This window comes from Saccostrea echinata, unplaced genomic scaffold (genome assembly GCF_033153115.1).
Source record: "Saccostrea echinata isolate AGI-Se365-2 ecotype Australia unplaced genomic scaffold, CSIRO_AGI_Sech_v1 ptg000056l, whole genome shotgun sequence".
In the NCBI taxonomy this organism is placed as follows: domain Eukaryota; kingdom Metazoa; phylum Mollusca; class Bivalvia; order Ostreida; family Ostreidae; genus Saccostrea; species Saccostrea echinata.
Window position 1 is genome coordinate 18,799,337 of NW_026889805.1, and position 24,370 is coordinate 18,823,706.

Below are 24,370 nucleotides of genomic sequence, written 5' to 3' on the forward strand. Positions count from 1 at the left end.
GATAGTTATGTAAACATTTGCTAAGTACTTGTGTGTGTTATGATGAAACTTGTTTGGACACAAGTTAATGCCGGTGGAGAAATGCATTTACTAGCACAAATTTATTGCTGCCACAGAATCTACTTGCTGACCTAAAAATATATCAGAAATATTATTTTCTGCTAGTAAATGAAAAAAAACAAAGATTTTCAATACTTACAGTGTAAATAAACAAAAAAAATGCACTGTCAATTACTGTAAACGTGGAAATTTTGACGTGCTAATTTTGACTATATTGACGATTTTTCTTTTCTCTTCAAAATTTCCACTCGTCAAACCTCGCATAATATATATAGCGTCACAACAGACATTGACCGATGTACAACTTTACCACTTAAGGTCAAGATCTAGTAAATGAAAAGAGCCTACAGATTTCTCAAACTTGAGAAATAAATTCCTTTTATGATGCTTTATAACTATAGCTCGGTCAAATAAGGTGTATCGGGGCATAATTTGCAAGAAAACAAGACAAAAAACCATCTTGTACACAGTCATTTTCAATGAAAAATTAAGAAAGCGAGTCATGAATATGGGAGTTTTTTCCATATCAGACGAAGGAAATGTATTCAGATTGCCTACAGTCTCTCAGAAAACGGTAATTTGTATGTTCTTAGCCTCTTCTTTAAAATAATGTAAAATTGAATATAGGTATCGGGATTACTTTTCACAGGATTTCAAATTGAATGCCATGAAAATACTTTATTTTCTACATAATTCTATTGGAGCTGTGAAGTACGGGAAAAGGAAAGTTTAAATTGATTATGACGTCATAATGGATCTAGCACCGAAAAGACGGTCTATAGTCATTTACTAGATCTTGACCTTAATTTCCTCGGCTTCCCCCATTAAAACTAGATCAAAGTTACTGTTTATTTTTTTGTAAATAGTTATGGAAACATATAATCACAGTTTTAAAAACCATTGAGTATGTCATATACTATTATTAACCACGGTCACAACATTCTAACTGCGTAATTATCACGCTGTGTTTGACCTACTTTGTCACCTCAGGCAATCGGTCTCGTATAATGAAAACAAAAAGAGCAATTAACTCAATCAAATCTTACACACTGTAGATGGTTTTTACAAGCAAGATTAAATTCTACTGATGAGAATGCTTTTAAATGAATTCCCAAAGAAGTCGCGGTCCTTGCTTAAAACATCGTGAACTTTCAGGACCAATTTCGTATAGAGCAGCCCAATCGTAGACATTCTCAAGTCAACTAAGCCAATGTTTCCATCAAGTTTTTGGTTCTCTAGTTTCTGGCGAACTTGCTCTGAGTCCCAGTTTTTTTTTTAGGAGTTCTTTGTATTCATTTTTGTTTTAATCTTGTGAAATCAAAGACACATAACTCTTGATTCAATATTTCGTCAAAATTAACACTCGTCAATTTTCGTAAACAAAAAATCGTCAATTTTTGAACTCGTCAAAATAACCACGTTTACAGTACCTGAATTTTTGGTAATGATTTTTAGTCAATGTCATTTTAAAATTAGCCCAAAATGAACTGATAAATACTGTAGTTACCTAATAGTGAGCACAGCGAGCGGCGCAAAGCGCCGCTCGTCACTGCGAGCTCTTAAAGCAACGCCTGGGCGAAGAGAAAATTCGGACTTTGCACATTGATCCAAGTGAATTTTTTTCCGCAGTTACCAGTGGTCCCATAATGCTTAGCGAATTGCATCTCGCCGCAAACCACGTTCTCGCGGTAGCAACAAAAATTCAACAAAATATAAAATCACCTTGATTTAATGGATATATAGCAGACAGATAGTAGATTAAAAGTTTTTGATTAAAAATAGCACTGTTCAGACTTCGTTTTGGTAATGCAACATACATACGACGTCTATGACGTCAGAGTCTAGACGTAGCAAATGTCACGTGCGGTTTGACGAGTCCGATCTAAATTAAAACTGAAAGGTATCTGCGCTTGCCCTAACGGTCGCACCGTCAACATATTATAAATTTTAAGTAATTAAGAAAATTGTCTATGGAAGAGTTTGTTTATATTTTCAAAACAATGTATCAAAGATTATAATTACTGTATACAGGGTTATTTTCACCCTTTTACACTTTCAAACAATTTCACTGTTTTAAATTTGCCCAGGCACAGTATTTGTTAGAAAATATATGCTGATTACCTTGAATTTGACCCGTTTTAAATTCTCCCACTTGTGACAAGGGTGAAAGGAGCGAAAATAAAGCAGGGACGAAAATTTCCCTGCATACAGTAATGTTAAAACTACTCAGTAATTTCCCAATGATTTTCAAACTTGGGAACATGTGTGACCTGAGATAATCAATTTATTCACACATTCTGAAATAGAGTCCTTACAACATTACAGACTGATCCGATTATACATGTAATTTATGGATCAATGAAATTTATTTTGATAGATACATTCTTTACATCTTTTAGACAGCCTAAGTAGGGTTTCATTTTGTTGTCATTGATTTTAGATCTGATTGTATTTAAAGATGGGGAACTTCTACCCAGGTACCACCTACTTCAAAATCTCAGAAAACCCCTCTCTTAGATATAACACTGTAAAACACTGAGTACACGTCACTAAGTATCCAGTTATCTGGTACTAACCCTCTAAATACATCACCAAAGATTTGATTGCAAGGGGATAACATTTTTCTTCTGCAACACCAACTTGAAACAAAATTTTCTAGATCTATAAGATCAGAAAGAAGTGTAAGAAATCAGATGATTGAAATTAATTGGTGTAACATAAAATAGGAATCATTCCAGCACTGTTTGAATTGAAATTAATCATAGCTATCTCTTTTTGATAAAATCTAAAAAAAAAAAAAAAAAAATCAATATTCAAATCTTTTAATTCATGTTTGAATATCATCTTCAAACGAATATTCAAATATTTATTGTCATCCATATTGTACGTGTACCGGTATATACCTTTCCATCCAGGAAGAGAACAACAAGCTTTCTCGTGAGCTGCAGAGAGCTGTGGATCAAAGCACCAACATGTGTGAGAAGGCTATCAGGCTGGAGCTGAAGTGTGAGAAACTAAAGACCAAGCTAGACAAGCTCAAGTCAGACACAAAGTAAGCCAAACTCTCTTCTTTCTCTTAAGTCCTAATTTTGTAGTAAATTTTACCAGCAAGTGTTCATTATTTTTAACTGTACTGGTTGGGCAGAGGAAGACACCAACAGATTTTGAGGTCACTTTATCCAAGGTCGAAGGAAAGAAATGATTATTTAAATGTTTGTATTTTTATGTGACTTCAGTTTAGCCTTTTGACTTTATTTGGACAACAGTAATTCTTTGACATGTAAAGCTGTTACTTTACAGGATAGATCTTGAAGTTCTTGGTACCAGTATCAATGCAGAGCAAAACCCAGAGGCAAAAGAACAGATAGAGAGAATACGAACATTGACAGTCAGCATACATCAAGAGGAGGTATATCATTTACACACTGCATTTTTATTTTAAAAGAATTTTACTTTATACCCCCACAAACAAAGTTTAGTGGGGATTTGAAGTTAATATAATTGGAATCACCATGTCCATTTGTCTGTAGACATATTTTTCTGGAGTTTAGACATGTTAGATCTGAAACTATTTAATATTTTCATATTTGATATTTCTGTGCCCTGCCATGAATAATATTAACCAAAGCTTTTAGTGTTTGTCATGTTCCTCTTCTGTCCTGTCCTTCCATTTGTCTGTCATACTTTGCACTTAGCTCAGTTTCAAAGAACTGTTCAATAGATAAAGTAAAGGGGTTTGGACACAGATTTGAAGTTAATATTATCTAAAATTTTCATACAATATCACAACTTATATTTTGCTAGAGCATTTCACACGAAAACATAATAAAAAAATTGGTTTAATAGAAACTTTTTTTATCTGGAAATTCTTAAGTGACACATATCCTTTCACTTTCTCGAAGTAAATTTTATCTTTAATACTTGAGATGAGTAGAAGTTTTTTGGTGTATTAATGAAAAATATTAAAACTATAATCCAAAAATTCAGAATAAAAACGTAAGAAAGCAAAACAAACGCATCAGTATTGTCAGTCCATGCTCAGTGATGTGCAGAGTAAACAGATTGAACACACATGGTAAAATGTAAACATTAATAACAATATCCAAGCTAGCACCCAGCTTACAAACACAGATGTTTGACATGATGTTATGAAGAATGTTGTTGTCATTGAATTTTAAGAATATTCATGGTAAGGATTCTGGTCTCATAATTGCAATGGTTGGTATCTGTCAAATTAAAATACATGTAGTTCTTATTCAAAATCAGCTAGCCATATAAACATGATAAAATTTCAAAATTAATTTTATTAGCAAAAAGATATTGACATGAATTTGATATTGTATAATATAATATTTTAATTTTTGTATCCCAACAACAAATTGCAGAGTGTCATGTCTCACTAAGATGACAGTCTTACAGTCAAAGAATAAAAATAATGATATACATGTATGTGTTTTGATGTTTTATAAGGCTCTAGCATTGTTCATTAGGCAAAGGTTTTTTTATTAGTTGGATTACGGATCCGCCGACTGAATTTTTTTGACTTGTAGAAAAAAAATAAAATGCACTTTTCCAAATTTTTAGCTCACCTGAGCTGAAAGCTCAAGTGAGCTTTTCTGATCACATTTTGTCCGGCGTCCGTCTGTCTGTCCGTCTGTCTGTCCGTCTGTCTGTCCGTCTGTCTGTAAACTTTTCACATTTTCGACTTCTTCTCAAGAACCACTGGGCCAATATCAACCAAACTTGCCACAAAGTATCCTTGGGTAAAGGGGATTCAAGTTTGTTCAAATGAAGGGCCATGCCCTCTTCCAAGGGGAGATAATTAGGAATTAGTGAAAAAATAATGGCATCATTTAAAAATCTTCTTCTCAAGAACCATAGGGCCAGGAAAGATGAAACTCATGTGGAAGCATCCTTAGGTAGTGTAGATTCAAGTTTGTTCAAATCATGAGCCCGGGGGGTAGGGCGGGGCCACAATGGAGGATCAAAGTTTTACATAGAAATATATAGGAAAAATCTTTAAAAATCTTCTTCTCAAGAACAGCAAAGCCATGATGAGTCATATTTATATGGAAGCATCCTCAAGTAGTGTAGATATAAGTTTGTTCAAACCATGACCCCCAGGGGTAGGGCGGGGCCACAATGGAGGATCAAAGTTTTACATAGAAATATATAGGAAAAATCTTTAAAAATCTTCTTCTCAAGAACAGCAAAGCCATGATGAGTCATATTTATATGGAAGCATCCTCAGGTAGTGCAGATTCAAATTTGTTCAAACCATGACCCCCGGGGGTAGGGCGGGGCCACAATGGAGGATCAAAGTTTTACATAGAAATATATAGGAAAAATCTTTAAAAATCTTCTTCTCAAGAACAGCAAAGCCCTGATGAGTCATACTTATATGGAAGCATCCTCAGGTAGTGTAGATTCAAGTTTGTTCAAACCATGACCCCCGGGGGTAGGGCGGGGCCACAATGGAGGATCAAAGTTTTACATAGAAATATATAGGAAAAATCTTTAAAAATCTTCTTCTCAAGAACAGCAAAGCCCTGATGAGTCATATTTATATGGAAGCATCCTCAGGTAGTGCAGATTCAAGTTTGTTCAAACCATGACCCCCGGGGGTAGGGCGGGGCCACAATGGAGGATCAAAGTTTTACATAGAAATATATAGGAAAAATCTTTAAAAATCTTCTTCTCAAGAACAGCAAAGCCATGATGAGTCATATTTATATGGAAGCATCCTCAGGTAGTGTAGATTCAAGTTTGTTCAAACCATGATCCCCGGGGGTAGGGAGGAGCCACAATGGGGGATCAAATTTTTACAAAGGAATATATGGGAAATTTTTTTTAAAATCTTCTCAAGTACGACAAAGCCATTTGTTATATTGACATGGAAGCATCATCAGGTAGTTTAAAATTCAAGCCAATGTGCTCAGGTGAGCTATGTGGCCCATGGGCCTCTTGTTTTTTTACTGACGGACATAAATTAAAAGATATACAAAAGAAAAAAATTCAGATGACTGCAAACTGTGAAAAATATCGATAAGAACACCAAAAATTGGTTTCATTCACGAAAAGATACCTTAACTTTTGTAGTTTCGGTTTTAAAATTGATCGGGTTTGCAATACACACTTCACTGCAATCTCCCTTGGAGAGTTGTCATTTGTTTCTCTCTCAGACAGTGAATGTATGAGCCGATGGTAGAGAGTGACTTCACTGTCACACGTGCCATGATGACTGAGCAGGAAAGTTTGTCTAACGGCGGTTTGTGAATCAATTTAAGCATATGTACATTGAATACTAAATGAAAATCAAACAAAACAATTGGCTTATTTTATTTTTGATTATTTTAAAAGTATGTCAGAAAGTTTTTTTTTTAATTTTATTTCGACCTACCGACCTAATTTTTAGGTCACCTGAGTCACTCAGGTGACCTATTGCTATCTGTTTTCATCCGTCGTCGTGCGTTAACTTTTGAACATTTTTAACTTTTTCTCTAGAACCGCTCAACCAATCTCAACCAAATTTGGCATATAGCATCTATGGGTGAAGGGGAACAAAAATTTTGAATTTCATGGTCCCTGCCCCCCGGGGCCTGAGGGGTGGGGCTAAAACCACCAAAAATAATGCAATCTTTAAAAATCTTCTTCTTTACTCCTGGACATCAAGCAGTCAAACTGTTGGCATCATTGTAATAAGCATTGAGCCCTCTACCAAAATTGTGAAATTCATGGCCCCAGGGTCAGGAGTTGTGGCCCCAGGGTGGGGCTATATAGATCATATAGTGAAAGTGCATTATTTCCTTGAAAATCTTCTTCTCTGCTCCTGGGTATTAAATAAAGGAACTAAGTACATAGTTATGATGAGCAAGAGTGCCTTTTCCAAAATTGTGAAATTCATGGCCCCAGGGTCAGGGGTTCTGGTGTTAGGACGGGGCTCTATTGATTATATAGTGAAAATGCATTAATTCTTTGAAAATCTTCTCTGCTCCTGGGCATTAAGGTGATAAACTAAGTACATAGTTATGATGAGGAGGTGGGCCTCTTCCAGAATTGTGAAAGCCATGGCCCCTGGGTCAGGGGTTCTGGTGTTAGGGTGGGGCTCTATTGATTATATAGTGAAAATGCTTTAATTCTTTGAAAATCTTCTTCTCTGCTCCTGGGTATTATTTAAACAAACTAAGTGCATGGTTATGATGCATAAGTATGACCTTTCAAAAATTATGAATTTCATGGCCCCAGGGTCAGGGGTTCTGGTGTTAGGGCGGGGCTCTATAGATTATATAGTGAAAATGCATTGATTCTTTGAAAATCTTCTTCTCTGCTACTGGAGATTATTTAAACAAACTAAGTGCATGATTATGATAGACAAGGATGCCTCTTCCAAAATTTTTAAATATATGGCCTCAGTTTTTGGGGTTCTTGAGGAGGGGGGGGGGGCTCTATTGATTATATAGTGAAAAAGCATTAATTCTATTAATTAATCATTAATTAATCCTGTCTGCTCCTTAGTGTTGAGCTGATAAATAAATTGCTTAGCTATGATGGAAATGGGAGCTTCATACAGAATTTTTAAATCTTGTGGTCCTAGGGTCAGGGGTTCTGGCATAACGAGGGGGGGGGGGGGGGCTTTTGATAATATAGTGGAAAAGTGTTAATTCTTTGAAGTCCATAGTTATGATGATGAGGGTAACTCTTCCAAATTTGTAAATTTCTTGACCCTTGGTCTTGGGTTCTGGTGTTAGGGTAAGGCTTTGTTGAATCTGTAGTGAAAATGCATTGTACCTGTGAAATTCTTCTCTGCTTCTGGGCATATCGGAAGCAAACTGAGTAAAAGTTTAAATGATATGAGTAATTTCTACCAGATTTTTAAACATCTGGACCATTTGTCTAAGCATTCTGGTCCTGGGCAGGGCTCTATTAATTTGTATTCTACTGAGAGAAGTTATTCCCCTTTTCCATTCATCTTTGATAATTAATCACTGTAAATAACGTATTTGAAAGGTTAATAGAATAAGATAATTATGCAAGAATGTTTATCGTATAATTAAAAAAGTACTTTCTTAGTTTTATTAATCAGGTAGACCTGTAAGTAATAGATAAATAAAAATGAGACAAAAATAACTTATCTTATTAAAAGTTCTTCAAAGACCATAAGAGAGGTCAATACTAGAGGTCTTAATATGAGTTTAAAAATAGTACAGAAGCACTAATAGTTTGTTAATAGTCTGCATGGTGATAGTGTTAAGTGGGGGACAGATTAGAACTTAATTTATGAGTTGATACTGAATACTAGACTAATTATTTTGTTGATCCTGATCTTCCTACTTCTCTTGCTTTAGGGCAACAATGCTTCATCTATCAGTGTATTTAACTTCTTAATTGTTGTATTATACTCAGGTGACCGTTAAGCCCCTTGGGCCTCTTGTTAATATAAAAAATCCATAATCCAATTAAAAAAAAAATCGCCTTATTCATAAAGTATACAATGAACAAAACTGCAGATGGGCATATGTAAAATTCTAACACAACCAGTTGAGAAATATATGATGTATTATTTGTTTTAATTAATTACTACACAATAGGAAAGGCACTTTCAAACATTAGGATGGAAAATCATCGAAATGTTTGTACCAAGATTGACATGATTTTCTTCCTTGTACCGGTACTCTAATCTGTTTATGATAATTAAACAATATTTGATGGGTGTATCATGTGCTGTTGCAGTGCACTTTATTTGGTCAAGATGATATCAGATCTGAGATAGATCAAACTTTCTATTATGTTTTTATGTTTGACTGTGACTTGAAGCAAGGCCATCATAATGGGGGAGGGGTGGGAGGGGGGTTATCATGCCCCTTTTAATTAAGAAAACGATATTTTAGAAACAAAATAAATTCATTTTTCATCAGTTTAAAGTAATGCAGCTAGATTTTGTTTGTTCAATATGTGAGAAAAAAAATGACCAAGAATGTAGAAGAACCAACAGAAATGGTACCCATGTATAAAAATAATCTGGCTCATAGGAAAGTTGTCCCTCCCAGACCCTCACAAGCACTTCCCTTTCCAGAATCCTGATGAGGCCCTTTGAGGATAACCCATTTTCTTCACTATCATTACAGCAATTCCAAATTAAAGTTGCTCCTATTTAATTTTGCCACATGTAGAAACATACAAATATATGTTTCTAAAACATGTCTTGTTTAATTAAATTCCAAGGGAGACTAGTTATTCATGGGGGGGGGGATGAAAATCTGAACTGGAAGACATGTCTCCTGTTTCACTTTTAGATTTACCAACAGACTTATATGGCCAAACAGGTTGAAACACTCACCAAAATTACAAAGCTAATTCAATGCAAGACATAGCACAAAATCAAATGATTCATTAATGATTCATTAATATGACTTATCTGTGTACGGACATGAACTTCATCTGGATTTCTCAGAAATTTCTGGTTTTATATTGCAATTTGTTGACAACTTTTATCACATGCACATGTACAACAACAAAAAGTTTTAAAAAATTTCCTACTCTTTTGGCAGAATTTTTCCTTTTTTTTTGTTTTTTTTTTTAAACCAAATATGGATTTTTTCTGTTTTTGTTAACTGTGTTTTTCTTATTTTAGCAAGAAGAGGGTCCACTTTCCATTGTTGAAGAAGAGGAAGAGGTATATGTACATTATTAAAAGACATTTAATTTGTGTTGAATGTTTATGTAAAAATATTGCATTTACTTTTTCAAACATTTTATTAATGATGATTTTAAGGCCTCATTGTAGCTTCAAAACTGCATGAAAAGTCATTGCATTTTACTGAGTGATGAACAAGTAAAAAATTATTAGGGCCCCACAAGGATTTGCAGGTGCCCTATAGTAATCACTGTCTGTCTGTCCATCTGTCATTCTTCCGTCTGCAAATTTTTTGGGTTTTTTTTTTCTAATAACTGTTTAGCTCACCTGAGCTGAAAGCTCAGGTGAGCTTTTCTGATCACCTGTTGTCCATCCGTCTGTCTGTAAACTTTTCACATTTTCAACTTCTTCGCAAGAACCACTGAGCCAATTTTAACCAAATTTGGTACAAAGCATCCTTGAGTGAAGGGGAGTTTAAATTGTTAAACCCCCTTACAAGGGGAGATAATCAAGAAAAGACAAAAATTGGGTGGTGTCATTAAAAAATCTTCTTCTCAAGAACCACTGGGCCAGAAAAGCTGAAACTTACATGGAAGCATCCTGGGGTAGTGTAGATTCTAAATTGTTAAAATCATGACCCCCGGGGGAAGGGCGGGGCCACAATAGGGAATCCAAGTTTTACATTGAAATATATAGAAAAAATCTTTAAAAATCTTCTTCTCAAGAACCACTGGGCCAGAAAAGCTGAAACTTATGTGGAAGCATGCTGGGGTAGTGTAGATTGTAAATTGTTAAAATCATAACCCCTGGGGGATAGGTTGGGCCACAATAGGGAATCCAAGTTTTACATTGAAATACATAGATATCTTCTCAAGAACCACTTTGCCAGAAAAGCTGAAACTTATGTGGAAGCAGCCTTGGGTAGTGTAGATTCTAAATTGTTAAAATCATGACCCCCGGGGGAAGGGCGGGGCCACAATAGTAAAACCAAGTTTTACATTGAAATACTAAGAAAAAATCTTTAAAAATCTTTTTCTCAAGAACCACTTGGCCAGAAAAGCTGAAACTTATGAAAGCATGCTGGGGTACTGTAGATTCTAAATTGTTAAAATCATGATCCCCGGGGGAAGGGAGGGGCCACAATAGGGAATCCAAGTTTTACATTGAAATATATAGAAAAAAATCTTTAAAAATCTTCTTCTCAAGAACCATTGGGCCAGAAAAGCTGAAACTTATGCGCAAGTATCTTTGGGTAGTGTAGATTGTAAATTGTTAAAATCATGACCCCTGGGGGCAGGGCGCAGCTACAATAGGGAATCCAATGTTTATATTGAAATATATAGGAAAAAAATCTTCTTCTCAAGAACCACTTGGTCAGAAAAGCTAAGACTTTTGTAGAAGCATCCTGGGGCAGCGTAAATTCTAAACTATTCAAATCTTGACCCCTGGGGGTAGGGCGGGGCCACAATAGGGAATCCAAGTTTTACATTGAAATACTAAGGAAAAATCTTTATGGTTGTTCTATTAAGTTCAAATTTGGTATGTTGGTTGAATAGGCAGTAAGACTTATTTTGATATTAATTTTGATTCTGTGTATCATCTGGTTTGGAGCAGGGGTGGTTGGGTAGATTCCTAATTTTATGTAAGAATGAATGGGCAAAGAGAGATAACTTCTGAAAATGTTCCTCTTGTAAACTATGAAAGCTGTAATGAGTCCCTTGTGGTTAATTAACTCATCTGCTATAGAATATCCATAGCCTGATCTCTATCTGTCACATCAAGATTAATTAACACCTCAGTCTGTATTTTGGAGTTAAATAATGTCAGTCATGGATGCATGATGTTTGCATTCACAGAAGGGTGGGCTTTAATGATGTCCATACTTCATTATGGTTAAAATACATGTTATTGAAATGTAATTTTCATGGGGAATTAATTTTTTTTTAAAAGTAGCGTAAAAAAAATATTTGTTTTTTGTTGCTGCCTTGTGTAAATTCAAGGAAACTATTAATATAATAGGTATGGTAATAATAGCCTCATTCTATCATTGCTGAATATGTTCTTATTGTAAACTGAGAATAAGATGTTGTGAACTTAGAATTAAAGGATGAGACAGCAGTACAATTAATCCTCTGGGAATACTTATCTTTATATGTCACAATAAGATTAATGAACAACTCTGTTTGCAAGTGATGCTTTTTTGAAGTTAAGGTCAATCCTGGGTGATGTTTGCATTCATCAGAGGCTGGCATTTTATGAAATGCATCCTTCATTCTGGTTTGAATATACATTTAATTGAATTATTATATATGATGTTTTTACTTCCTTATTAAATACATGTAGAAGAATATTATTAATTCCAAAGGAAGTTGGCTAATCTCATCAGTCTGTTAGAAAATATGTCCAAATTTTATGAATACAGTTGCTGTCTCATATTCTTCATATATTTTTAAATTTCCTTTTAAATTTTTCACATAAGTCAAATTCTCATCTAAGCTTCACCTTTAGATTTCTATCCCTCTGCAGGGCCCTTGCTAACTGGTCAGTTTTCTAGTTTAATTCAGTAGTGAATATTTTTTGTAGGAAAATGAAAATGATAATCCTCCTGAAACGCCAGACAGTCGAGCTCGCTCTAAAGAATTCACTCTACGCCAGGCGAAAATGAATAGGGAGCTTCAGGAGCTCAATAGATTATTGGAGACAAAGGAAACCCTGGCCACAAAAATGACGTTAAATGATGACCAGATGAAGTCAATCCGTGAACAACATGAAGTGAGACTTGAATTTAGTGTTATCACAAGAAAGTTAATAAAATATATGTAGTGTAGAATACATGTATATCAGTACCAAGTCTTGTAAAAGTTAATGCAAAAAAAACAAAAAAACAAATGAGATCATGTATACATGTATGTAAATGTACTGTAGGTTTGATAAACACATCTGTTTAAATAAAGGGTTACATTGTTTTCAGATGATAATCAATTGATACTATGTCTCGAAAAGCTGGGGGAGGGAGAATAAAGTGTTAAATGTTAACTTGGTGATTAACACAAAAACAATTTTGCACAGATTTTTTTTTTTAAAAAAAGATATTTCTTTATATAGATATTAGTTCCTTTACAAAACATTTACAATGTACAAGTCACATAAAAATAAGCCTGCCTTAATCCATATATTTGTATATTGACATGTTTGATAAATTTACTCTGGATAACAATATCACCATACTTTGAAAAAACTGAGTGATAATTTATTTTTCAGTCCCAGATGAAAGAGCTGGAGCATCAACTGTCTTTAGCACAAAAACAAAAAGAAGAAATGCAACAGGCTCTAGATGATGCTAAGAGTAATGCAAATGCAAACAGGTACATTAATATTATAAAATATAAACATGCTCGGAATTCAGGCATTTGATATCGGAACTTTCAAATTTTGGGTTTCTTCATCATAATTAATGGGTAATTTTCAAACAGACTTTTTACCAACCAGACACATAGCATCTTTAAATGTGAGGATTCAATTTCTTCAAAGTAAGGGAAATGCCCCCTTTCCAAAGGGAGAAATTTAAGAACATGAGCATTAGTTGGGGTCTTCTTAATTCCTACTCTCAAGAACCACTGAGCCAGAAATGACAGAACTTAAGTTGAAGTTTCATTAAAAAAGATGCAAGATTATTTTAATCATGGTCCAAGAGCAGAAAGAAAGAAAGGGGTCAAAGTTTACATAAAATATATTGGGAATAGAGCTTTGAAAAATCTCAAGGAAAATGGGGTTCCATTTTTTTTAATTATCATTTGTATTATGCAAGAATCTTATATCCGATTTGTCCAAATCATGCCCCTCCCCTGGACAATGCAGTTTAAAGAGAGGGGCTAAGATTGTATATTATTATTTTATATGTAACACATTAAGTGGAAAGGAAATTGTGTTTTATCATAAATAATGCTCTTGGAAAAAAAGGCTGCAATTTGTCAAATTAAGAAAAATAAATTATTGCTTTGAACGTCGTCAGAATTGCTGAGCAGAGGAGATTACGTCTAAAAGAATTGGAACAGCAAATTTCTCAACTACGGAAAAAGATGACAGAACAGGAAAAAATGTTAAAAATGAAAGACCAGAGAGACAAAAGTGTCTCCAATCTCCAGGGTGAAATACAGGTAAATACTAGACTGGTAGAAGTGTTATCAAGATTTAAGAAGAAATTGTTTTAAAAACCAGACAAAGTAGTCTTACATCTGAGAAAAATACTTAGACTGAGATCAGAGAGATACATGTAAATGGATGAAGAATTTGAGGTGAAATTCAGGTAAAGGTAATCCTTAAAAGAAGATAGGTTATATGTACTTCATTTTTAATGTACTGTAAACATGCATTTTTCCAGGGGGTTATAATTCTACAATTTTGTTTAATCAGTGGTCAGGAAATTATGTAGATTTCTTGGATTTCCATTATTTGTCTTAAATCCACTTTAAGTAGGATGTGACAAATTTCAGCAGAAAATTTGTGACTGCCTACATAGCGTACATTAATCCCATGTGGAAAAATGTATGTACTTATAAGATGTTCTTCACAGGTGTTATTAAAATACACCTGAAATTGGCAATATTCAAGAAAAAACTACCTTTGAAAGGCTATATCTAAAGAAAGGACTCTTTGCTTAAATATATTTCATAAAATTGTGAAAATATTTCATAAAAATTATAAAATTCATTGCTGAGATCTAAGAGTAGCTGACGTTATTCATGATTAATTAGGAATCTTTCCTTTCTTGACAGGGGTTAAAACATCAGCGGGTGCAGTTGATGAAGAGGATGAAGGAAGAATCTGATGACTTTAGAAAGTTTAAGCAACAGAAAGACAAGGAGGTAGCTCAGCTGATGCAGAAAGACAGGAAGAGACAGTTTGAGATTGCTAAGCTGCAGCGTCAAAATGAACGGCAACAGTCTGTGCTGAAACGTAAAAGTGAAGAGGTAGGGTGAGGAACAGGATGATTCATAAACTTGAGCATTCAGTGTTTGAGAACATTATTGTTTTATTGCAGGAAACACTTGAAAAGAATTTTATACCAGCTTGTAACAAAATTTCAGGCCGCTGCAGCCAACAGAAGGTTAAAAGAGGCATTGTCAAAACAAAAGCAGATCCAACAGGAAAGGGCAAATAAATTAGAGACCTACAATTCATCTTCCATAGGAAATAGAGTCAGGGTATGTACATGTATATACATTTACATTTTTTATGTAAAAATGTCATTGTTTAATCCTCCTGTTTATGATTTTTTTTTTTGAAGACATTATTGTGTACTGTAAACATATTTTCTTCCATGTGGGACATTTTTACACTAATTAACTTCATGGTCATAAAAATCTGTGAAATTTTATCTCAACAGATTTAAAGTTTATTTTTATAGTTAGTAGCATTACATTTTCATTGCTTAATAATGTGATGATTAATATGCATACTTTATGGGGAGTTCAGGTTGTATAAATATACTCAGGGTTTGAAATTAACTGCCACTCGCAATTTGCGACTAATGTTCCATGTGGGCGACTTAAAATTATGTTCAAATTGCCCACATGGCGATTAGAAAATTTACGATAAATTTACGATAATAAATATTTGTTTTTCAATTTTGTCCGAATGTTTTGTATTTTTATCTTGAAAAATTTCGTAATCAGTAAAGTGCTATACAATTACCCATAAGAAGTACTTATACATAAAGTGTCTAAGTGACTGTGTCGGGCACAATGTGGCATCGACGGGTCAATGAGCCCAAGAAACGAAAAAGTAATGTTGTTATTTGTGAATGAAAACATGCCATGTGCTCTATATATGATATTGAATGATCATATCAATCTTCATAAACAGAAGAGTTCCACTTCAAATTTAGATAAGTCATGCATAATGTTACAACGGATAGAAAAGAAACATGAAGCACATGATAAAAAAAAAAACGAAAAATGGGGGGGGGGAGGAGGTATTTTTTATATTCAGTAGAAGGTGTGATAAACTGTGGGCGAATAAATTTTGATGTGGGCCCCAGAATTGCAAGGTTCAGTAGCCCACATGGCTATCAAGGATTACAGGTTAGTTTAAAACCCTGATACTTGAATGACTTATTTATTAATTTAATGCTAAAATATATTTCTTTTGTTTCTAACAACAACAAGAGAAATTCCACTTGTTCCATGGGAGTAAGCCATGGTGTTTCAACATGTAAGAAGACTGTCTTAATCATTTCTGTGTGTGTCTCTGATCAAGCAGGTGTTAACTATATCTATGGGGAATTGAGCAGAGGAATCTGGCCTCTTAACTGCAATTAATAGCATCTGTCACATTAGAATAGTTCTTGATGATGACTAGCCTTTATTTTCAAAACTAATGTGGTATAAAGTTATCAAAATTAATTTGATAATGTATAATATGATATTTTTATTTAATTTTTACATCTCGGCAAAAAAATTGCAGAGCCATGTCTCATGGAGATGACAGTTTGTTGCAGTTAAGTTTATAGCCTAATAATTGATGTAATTATCAGTACCGTAAGTTTTGGGGTATATGTCGATGGGGTATATAGGTCGAAAGGCTCATTTTCAGCCGTAATTTTTAAAAAATCCTTAGATAGGACGATTTGGAAGATAGGACGAGGCTTTGTTTATCGACTTTCTAGAGATTCTTACGTGGATACTACGTATCAGAACATGTAAAGGTCTTTAACTTAACCCGTGATATTAAGGTATTGAGAAAATAAACTGGTATTTTTATGAGTAGAGCATTTTAATAGACAAGTGTTTTATACAAACATAGTTAAAACTTCCTTGAATTGTGATATAACGCATTTTCTCCAACTTGCCTGTTCAACGCCGTCGTTGTTTGACTCTGTCGTCAAACACATAAATACGGTAGTATACAACAGCTATAATTAGGGAAATACCCGAAATCAAACAATAATCATTTCCAGTTTAGAACATCGTGGACACATTCTTTTATTCCGACATTATTTACCGGGGTACAATATTAAGTGCGATGACCGCCATTTTTATAGTTCTTGTCCAGGGATTTGCTAAAACACGCAAATGACTATTACATGTAACAGTGAGCAATTGAAATTAATCATATTAACATGCTATAATTTCGCTTGAGATATTGTTGTAAAAAATAAATTAATTGAGAGTACATTCGCAATTTAACAGTCATCAGAAATTTCACAGTTTTGTTTGTTCAGTGATGTATAGCACTAATACCCCTGTAACGGCACGTGGATTTGTTAATCATGCCCCGCAGGTGTTTAAACCAACAGGTGTTAACACCTTTGTGTACACAGTGTATATCCCTCTATCTGTCAGACAATTAGAATTCTATTAGAAGCCAATCTTTGTATAATTCGGTTTACCCCTTGGGATATAAAACAAAATAGTTATGACTAGCGGTATATTTAGTAAATAATTTTAGGAATTTACTGGCAACAATTTATTTCACACATTTTACATTTAAATAAATATCATATGACAATGAAAAAATATTTAGGTATACTATTTCAATTAATCGTTACAAATAAATGGTTAAAAAAAAAAATACAATTGCGATTGTGAAAACTCCTCCGTATTTTAAACTTTGATACGGTTGCGGTTTTATTTTTAGTAAACGATTGCGACTTCCACTTCACAAGATCATGAAGATGGAAGTCGCATGTTGTAAATATACTTTGAGACATTATTGATCATAAAATAAGTTTTTTTGTACATCAACGGATATTTAATGGAACTTATTTTGTAAGAAATCAATGGAATAAATATTTAATTCTTTATTGTTTATTATTTTTTTTCTCGGTAAAGTAATTTTAAAAAATACGAAAATGGCACAGATTTGCTTTAAAATTGACGTAAATTTAACTGATTTGGGGGCATTTTTCGTAAACTTGGGCCTTAGATAGGTCGATTCGTTAAATAGGACGACCCCAGCGGTTCTGAGGAAAAAGTATCGTCCTATCTTCCAAAACTTACGGTATTTTGATGTTTTATCAGGCATTGTTCATCTTTCATAAAAAAAATACAATGAACAAAGCTGCAGATTGGGCATTTATGTAACTGTAACACAACCAGTTGAGAAATATATAGTGTACTGTTTGTTCTAATGAATAACTACAGCATAGGAGATGCACATCAGACATTAGGAATTGGAAAAAAAATCATTGAAATCTTCAAACCAAGGCTGACATGTTTTTCATCCATGTACTCTCTTCTGTTTATAATAATTAAACAATATTTGATGGGCGTATCTTGTGCCATGGCAGTGCATATAATTTTCTAAAAAAGTACACACAATAAAATGTATTGATAAAATTTTTGAATGATGAATAAACTGAGAAAATGTGAGCTTACCATGAACTTTCTTAAGAGGGCATTTAACAATTTGGTTGGAGATAATAAAACATTTAACTAGAGGCATGATATCCATACTGCATTTTACAGTCTTATAGATGGACACAATGCCATGGAATTTTGTACCTGTGGACTAAGTAGAAAATGCAAATCCACAGAAATATGACCCCATGGAAGTAAATTTGTCTTACAGTATTGCAGTGATGTACAATTCATATACTTGGACACAAAATGTTACTTATGAATCTGAGTCTTTTGAATTTCTTGCACAGTCCTGGCTAAGTCATGAATTAGAGGTTAGAATCAGCATTCGAGAAGCCAAGTATCATCTGGAGAGCTTACTAAATGACAGGAAGGAAATAGCCAAACAAATCAAAGAGCTGAAGGAGAGGCTGGAGGATGAGACAGATGGTCCACCAATCAAAAAACTCGCCTGGTTAGCAGAAAATGGTGACAAGACAGAGGTCAGCTTTGAAGTGGATAAGATGAACAAGGAGTTGAAAGTTCTGGAGGGAGAGATGGTGTTGAGAAATGCTCAGATTTCTGAGCTACAACAGAAAATTGTGGATGCTGACCAAGGTTTGTTCTATTGAATTTGGAAAATGTAAAGAGAGTGACTCTCGCATAATAGCAGAGATTAAAAGTTATCTTTGCTTGAACTTTCTTAGCAGAGATCTGTAATCTGTTAGCAGAGATTAAAAGTTATCTTTGCTTGAACTTTCTTCAATAATACATGTTCATTAATATTAAGAAAGCTTTTACAACAGTTCTTTTAGTAGGGGCATTATGGCTATGGCAACACTCTCAGAATGCCAATTAAATTTACACATCATATTTGTAGATATCAAGGGCAAGATATCCTGGGACACATTGCACACAATGGTAGAGGCTAAATGTGCTCTGAAATGGCTGATGGAACAGGCAGTGTCTTCTAAAACAGACTTGACAAGGACGCAGGGGAAACTTAAGGATTCCGAGTATGATGACAATGACCTGAAGGAGGAGATAGAAAGGTTAGAAAAGGAACTGTCTGACCAGTCAAATAAACACGAGAAAAAGATCACAGCACTACAGAAACAGCAAGAGGAGAAGGTAATGTAAAGAGAGTATCTCGGTAATTATTACCCAAACTTACGAGTCCCTTAAATGCATTCACACTTTACATGATTAATAGATCCGGAATTTTGTTAGAACTTTTGTATTGATATTGTGTGCCACTATTATTTAACATTACATGATATAATGAGGAACAGCATAAGATATAAAGTTATTGTAGCATAAAGATATACATATATCAATTGTATTTTGCTGTTTGATAGGTGCTTTTCTTGTTGAACAAGATGAAAGGAAGTGTTAATGTTGAATCTGCAGATGAGGATCTGAAGGAACGCCTAAAATTTCAGGTAATACAAACCAGGGATTTGTCTAGCTATTTTATTTGACTTCCCTTTTCATGTAAAGGGGGAAAAATGAGAATGATGTTCTACAGTGCTGGAGGTGTGAATATACAATGGAAATCCTGGGACTAGTGTCACTGATGCAATACTCTCAAAATGCTTATCCTTGAAGGCTACATTTGATGTTAATGCTTACCTCTTTGTAATGCTGAGTTCATTATTTGATTGCAGGAGGGGGAAATTGAAAGACTGAGCTCCTTAGAGGAAGAATTAAATAAAAAATCAGAGGAGTGTGAGGAACTGAAAAAGGTCAGTAGAGAACTCACGTTTTTAATATTTTAATTTACTGGTAGACCATGTATCTCTTGCATTACAGTATATTTCACAAAGAATTTTTTTGACATTTGTAATTTAGCAAATGACCAGAGCGATGTATCAGAACAAAAGAATGGCCCTTCTGCCCAGTATTGATGATCCCAAGGCATCACCATTTCTGTCACCTACTCCAAAACCAAAGGTAGTAATATTCATGATATTACATTATTTCAGTAATTCAGCATTATTGTTTCAGTTCTGTTTTTGTCTGTAAGCTCTCCACAGCTATTTCAGAAAACGCAAACAATTGTTTGTTGAGAGGACAGTTAAAAGAAATGATTTCTATGTATTTTGATGTTTTCTTTCTTTTTAGATAAAGAAAAAGAAGAAGTCTGAAGAGGAGGAGGTTGAGGAGGATTGGGAGGAGACAGAAGAGGAGAGTTTCCTCACGGAAGATGACTCAAGTGATGAGGACTGGAGAGCTACACCAATGTATAAGAGGAAAATGGCTAGCAGGAAGACCATTGGTGGAGAAAATGCTTCAATCAATGACAAGTCGACCAATGACAAATCAGCAATGGAGACCTCACAAGTGAGCAAGGTAAAAGGGATATTATACTAAGAAGAAAATAAGTAAAATTCAGAGTTAATAAGCTTTTGCTTAATATTGGTAGTACCATGGTCAACTGTACTTGATAAATGGTTAATAGCCTTAATAGATGCATGTATAATATATTTGATGTTACGATTTTTGAAATATTTACATAATACATTTACTGTATATTATAAAAATTACAAAAAAGTAATTATTGACATTTATTCTATGATATTTAAACATTAAGCATAAATACTTGTATTTGTATTGGAAACTTTTTTCTTGCCATCAGAAATCCAGTTCGTCTGCACTGATTTGTAAGTGTAAGACTAACTGCAGTAGTCGAATGTGTTCCTGTAAGAAAAAGGACAATGTATGTACCAGTGGATGTGGGTGTGATGTCAGCAAGTGTAAAAACAGGGATACAACCTCTGATCAGGAAAATGTAAGTGTAATAGACACTAAGGTGACATACAGTAGTAAGGAAAGATGGGTTTTAGAGGTTATGAATTGAGATATGGTTAAGATTTTATTTTAATAGAAATGTTGCTGTAGAGCTGATGTTCTGCCTTTTTTAATTTCAGAGTAATGATACTCAAGTTTGATTTTTGTACAAACCATATGGCATATGGTCATACTGGTTATGAAATGAGATATGGTTAAGATTTTATTTAGAAATGTTGCTGTAGAGCTGATGTTCTGCCTTTTTCTTTTAATTTCAGAGTAATGATACTCAAGTTTGATTTTTGTACAAACCATATGGCATATGGTCATACTGGGGTTTTTTTTGATTAGTAAATTAATATGTAATTAGTTTTATTTTGTTTTGTAGAATGAAGAAGGAGATCCACAGGCTACACTGAACAGTACATATAATCTAGAGACGAGTGCCAAGGACAACACTCATAAGAATCCTCTAAAAGATCTAATCAGCTTCAATGAGGGAAATCGCAGTTCAGATGAATTTGTGGTACCATCTGCTGTTAAAACCAAAAGAGCAGAATCTAATGACAGTGCCAACCTCCTGGAAGGAGGGGTCAAAAAGAGAAGAAAACTGTTCAGCACTAGTGCCAGGAATAACAGTAGCACTAGCTTCTTTGGACCCTTGGAGTGATTGATTGTGATTTGTGAATCTATTTTTTTTTTTTATTTGAATATTTCTCTTCCATGGTATATAAAATGTAAAGAAATATTTTTAATTTTCATTGTTGTAGATGAAGTATATGATTTGGAAGTCTGTTGAAATGATAGAAGATGAATGTATTTTATGGAGCTTTAGCCACTTTGTAGTTGGATTACACTATACTGTGTATTGGCTTTCTCTGTATGTTCCCATTCTCTCTCTCTCTCTCTCTCTCTCTCTCTCTCTCTCAGAATTTAACATTATTCATTAATACAACCACACCTAAATACAACTGTATGTTGTATGTACCAATTACTTCATCATTTAAAAAAGTGCTTGAGAATCTGGGGAAGTCTCATGAATTGTAATACACTGTAGTTTTGAGCTGTTCGATAACTTACAGAGTGAAGTACATGACTGTACAAAATTTAAGATGGAAACTACATGTATATTGAAAGAAATTGAATTTACATCAAACCTGGCAAATTTACCAAATGAATTTCTGTTTTTATGAGCTTATAGTTCATTTATTTATTATTTTAGAAAGTAACTCTCTTGGGGAGATAAGACACTAACATACAATTTGATGGGCTAAATAATGCTTATTCTTGAGAATATGTGTATATGTATGTCACTCCTTGATACACTTCAACAGTGATTGATGTTGTAATTTTTGAATTTTAGCTAGAGCCTTAAAATTTGGATGTCTCATAGTACCTATAACACCTAATATGTTTGAATAACTGTGAAGGTTTGGATACATTACTTTACTTAGAGCATGTTTAAGAAGAGGTGTAAATTTTCACATCATTTCAGTTTTAATTGATGGACTTGAATATCTCTGATTTTAAGCATTACTATCAATATTGTAAAAAAAAAAAAAAAGTATTTTTTAGATGAATTTTTAAATATTAATTTATGTCTTTTTAAAATATTGTAATTTTTCGCAGACTGTTGTTTTTGAGGGAGTTCGTGGATATTTAGTGTACAAAGTGTGAACATGATTATGTAATCAATGGAACATTACTAGGGACGAGTCTGTAAAATGAATGGTGTAATAAACTAGGAACTCATGCTTTTGTCTTTTTAAAGAAAATGCTTTAAGTATTTTGTAAGATTTCACTTAGGTATAAGACTTTTGGAAAATCAAGCTGAACTGTGCCTGTGTATGTGTGTTTGGGGGGGGGGGGGGTATCATTTTTGTAAGGTTGTTATCAGGGTCAAATTTTTCATTTCCCCATTCCTTTATATGGTCCCTGCAAGGATTTTCTGGTGCCTTACTGTAATCACCTCTTTCTGTCTTGCTGTGTGCCATCTGTCTGTGATGTGTTATTTCAGCAGGGGGGCTGGGGTGGCGGGCTAGAGTCCTAACTATTGGCAAAGAGAGATAACCAGATATCTTGCCTGTTGCAGAACATCCAGTCATTTCTTTGTCATATAGGATATACAGTCATATGCCTCTCTCTAACAGATTTAAGCAAAAATCTCAATATCTTCCTTGATTTTTGACAAAATTCTTTGAAATTTATATATGTTATAAGGCACTATAAGAATATATATGTGAGAAATCTAGAAAATACGCGCAAGTACTTTTATTAAAATCCGATTGGCTAAGGTTGTTAGTATTTATAACGTTTTTAATTGTTAACAAAAAAGGATGAAATTCAGAATATATATAAATTATGCAAGTTCCTACATTATTCAATCATCAGAAATGGATATGAGGACATGCATGCACGTGCCCTGATATCTGATTAATATTCATGTTGCAGTAACTTTCTATATTTACTGTTTTTTTAAAATTTAAATTGGAGCTTTTTATTGTGGCATTCTATTAGATTTTGTACGTGTATATGGTAATTTTGGAAATCATTTGCTTGCACGTGTACTTATATAGAACTGATTTGCTTATGCTCACTGTGCTCTATTTGCATTGTTATTTCTTCAAACTACTTTTGAAAATGAGTTGTTAAAGACTATAATACAAAAGTTTTGCTTAATTTGTTGAAGCATTTAGGCCCCAAAGGGAGTAGGGGGTGCGTTTGGGGAACATCTGTAACGGTCTCCGTTACAATTTAAACTCAGTATTGGAGGTATCAAATTATGACAGAAAAAAAATTTTGCGGAGATATTCTCCCGGCAGAAATCATCCTATGGTAAAAAAAAAAAAGGCTAAGGAATTTTGGGGAATTGAACCCAAGCGAAAAAAAACATTGTTCTTGTCATCCACATTAGGTTACGGTACTATTTAGTAAAAGCATCTTCAGAAATTATTCTCGGAAATAGCAGTCGAGAGGACTATCACCAGAAATAAACATCTTAAACAGAGAAACATTATGATTAACCATAGTAATTCAATCCAAAGGATCGTCTGGTTTTCAGCTCATCAGATGAAATCCAGTTTTAACCCTCAATAGGTTCTCTTTGGAGAACGGTACTATTATGGTTTAAAACTAGGCTGGCACACTGAAACGATGCCCTGAATTTTTAGTGACAGCTTAGATCTCTTTTTTTGCGATATAAAAACAAATTGTTTCATTTTAAACATACATTATTTACTATGCTCTATTCAGATTAATGGGTTACCATTTAAAAATATTAATTTTCATGCTGCTCCAAAGAACATTGAACTGAATATTAGATACATAATCAATTTTTTTTGTCCTGGGACAATCTTAATCTTAGGGGAGCTTTATGTGTGCTTGCATCGCAGAACTTGTATGGTGAATCCATTTAGTAATTTAATACCATGAATACCGTTTTTTGGAAACTAGTTTCTTATACTTTTTCATTAAGATTTTTCTATTGAAACATTAACATACACAGTTTTATCAAAGAAGAGTCTTCACAGACGTTAAGAATACAGTT

General features: G+C 34.0%; 1 protein-coding gene across 1 annotated transcript in view; it reads left to right on the forward strand.

The window, feature by feature from the left end:
- LOC133173817 (chromosome-associated kinesin KIF4-like) overlaps positions 1 to 22,591 on the forward strand; it is a 29,283-nt gene extending 6,692 nt beyond the window's left edge. The window contains exons 10-25 of the mRNA XM_061308865.1: positions 2,976 to 3,112; positions 3,361 to 3,469; positions 9,692 to 9,733; positions 12,278 to 12,466; positions 12,956 to 13,059; positions 13,707 to 13,851; positions 14,470 to 14,664; positions 14,782 to 14,898; positions 18,345 to 18,651; positions 18,914 to 19,164; positions 19,392 to 19,475; positions 19,701 to 19,778; positions 19,885 to 19,986; positions 20,158 to 20,385; positions 20,672 to 20,824; positions 21,212 to 22,591. Of these exons, the coding sequence (XP_061164849.1) occupies positions 2,976 to 3,112; positions 3,361 to 3,469; positions 9,692 to 9,733; positions 12,278 to 12,466; positions 12,956 to 13,059; positions 13,707 to 13,851; positions 14,470 to 14,664; positions 14,782 to 14,898; positions 18,345 to 18,651; positions 18,914 to 19,164; positions 19,392 to 19,475; positions 19,701 to 19,778; positions 19,885 to 19,986; positions 20,158 to 20,385; positions 20,672 to 20,824; positions 21,212 to 21,493 (2,523 nt within the window). The 3' untranslated portion in view covers positions 21,494 to 22,591. The remainder of the gene's footprint in view (positions 1 to 2,975; positions 3,113 to 3,360; positions 3,470 to 9,691; positions 9,734 to 12,277; positions 12,467 to 12,955; positions 13,060 to 13,706; positions 13,852 to 14,469; positions 14,665 to 14,781; positions 14,899 to 18,344; positions 18,652 to 18,913; positions 19,165 to 19,391; positions 19,476 to 19,700; positions 19,779 to 19,884; positions 19,987 to 20,157; positions 20,386 to 20,671; positions 20,825 to 21,211) is intronic.
- Positions 22,592 to 24,370: the final 1,779 nt, after the last annotated feature.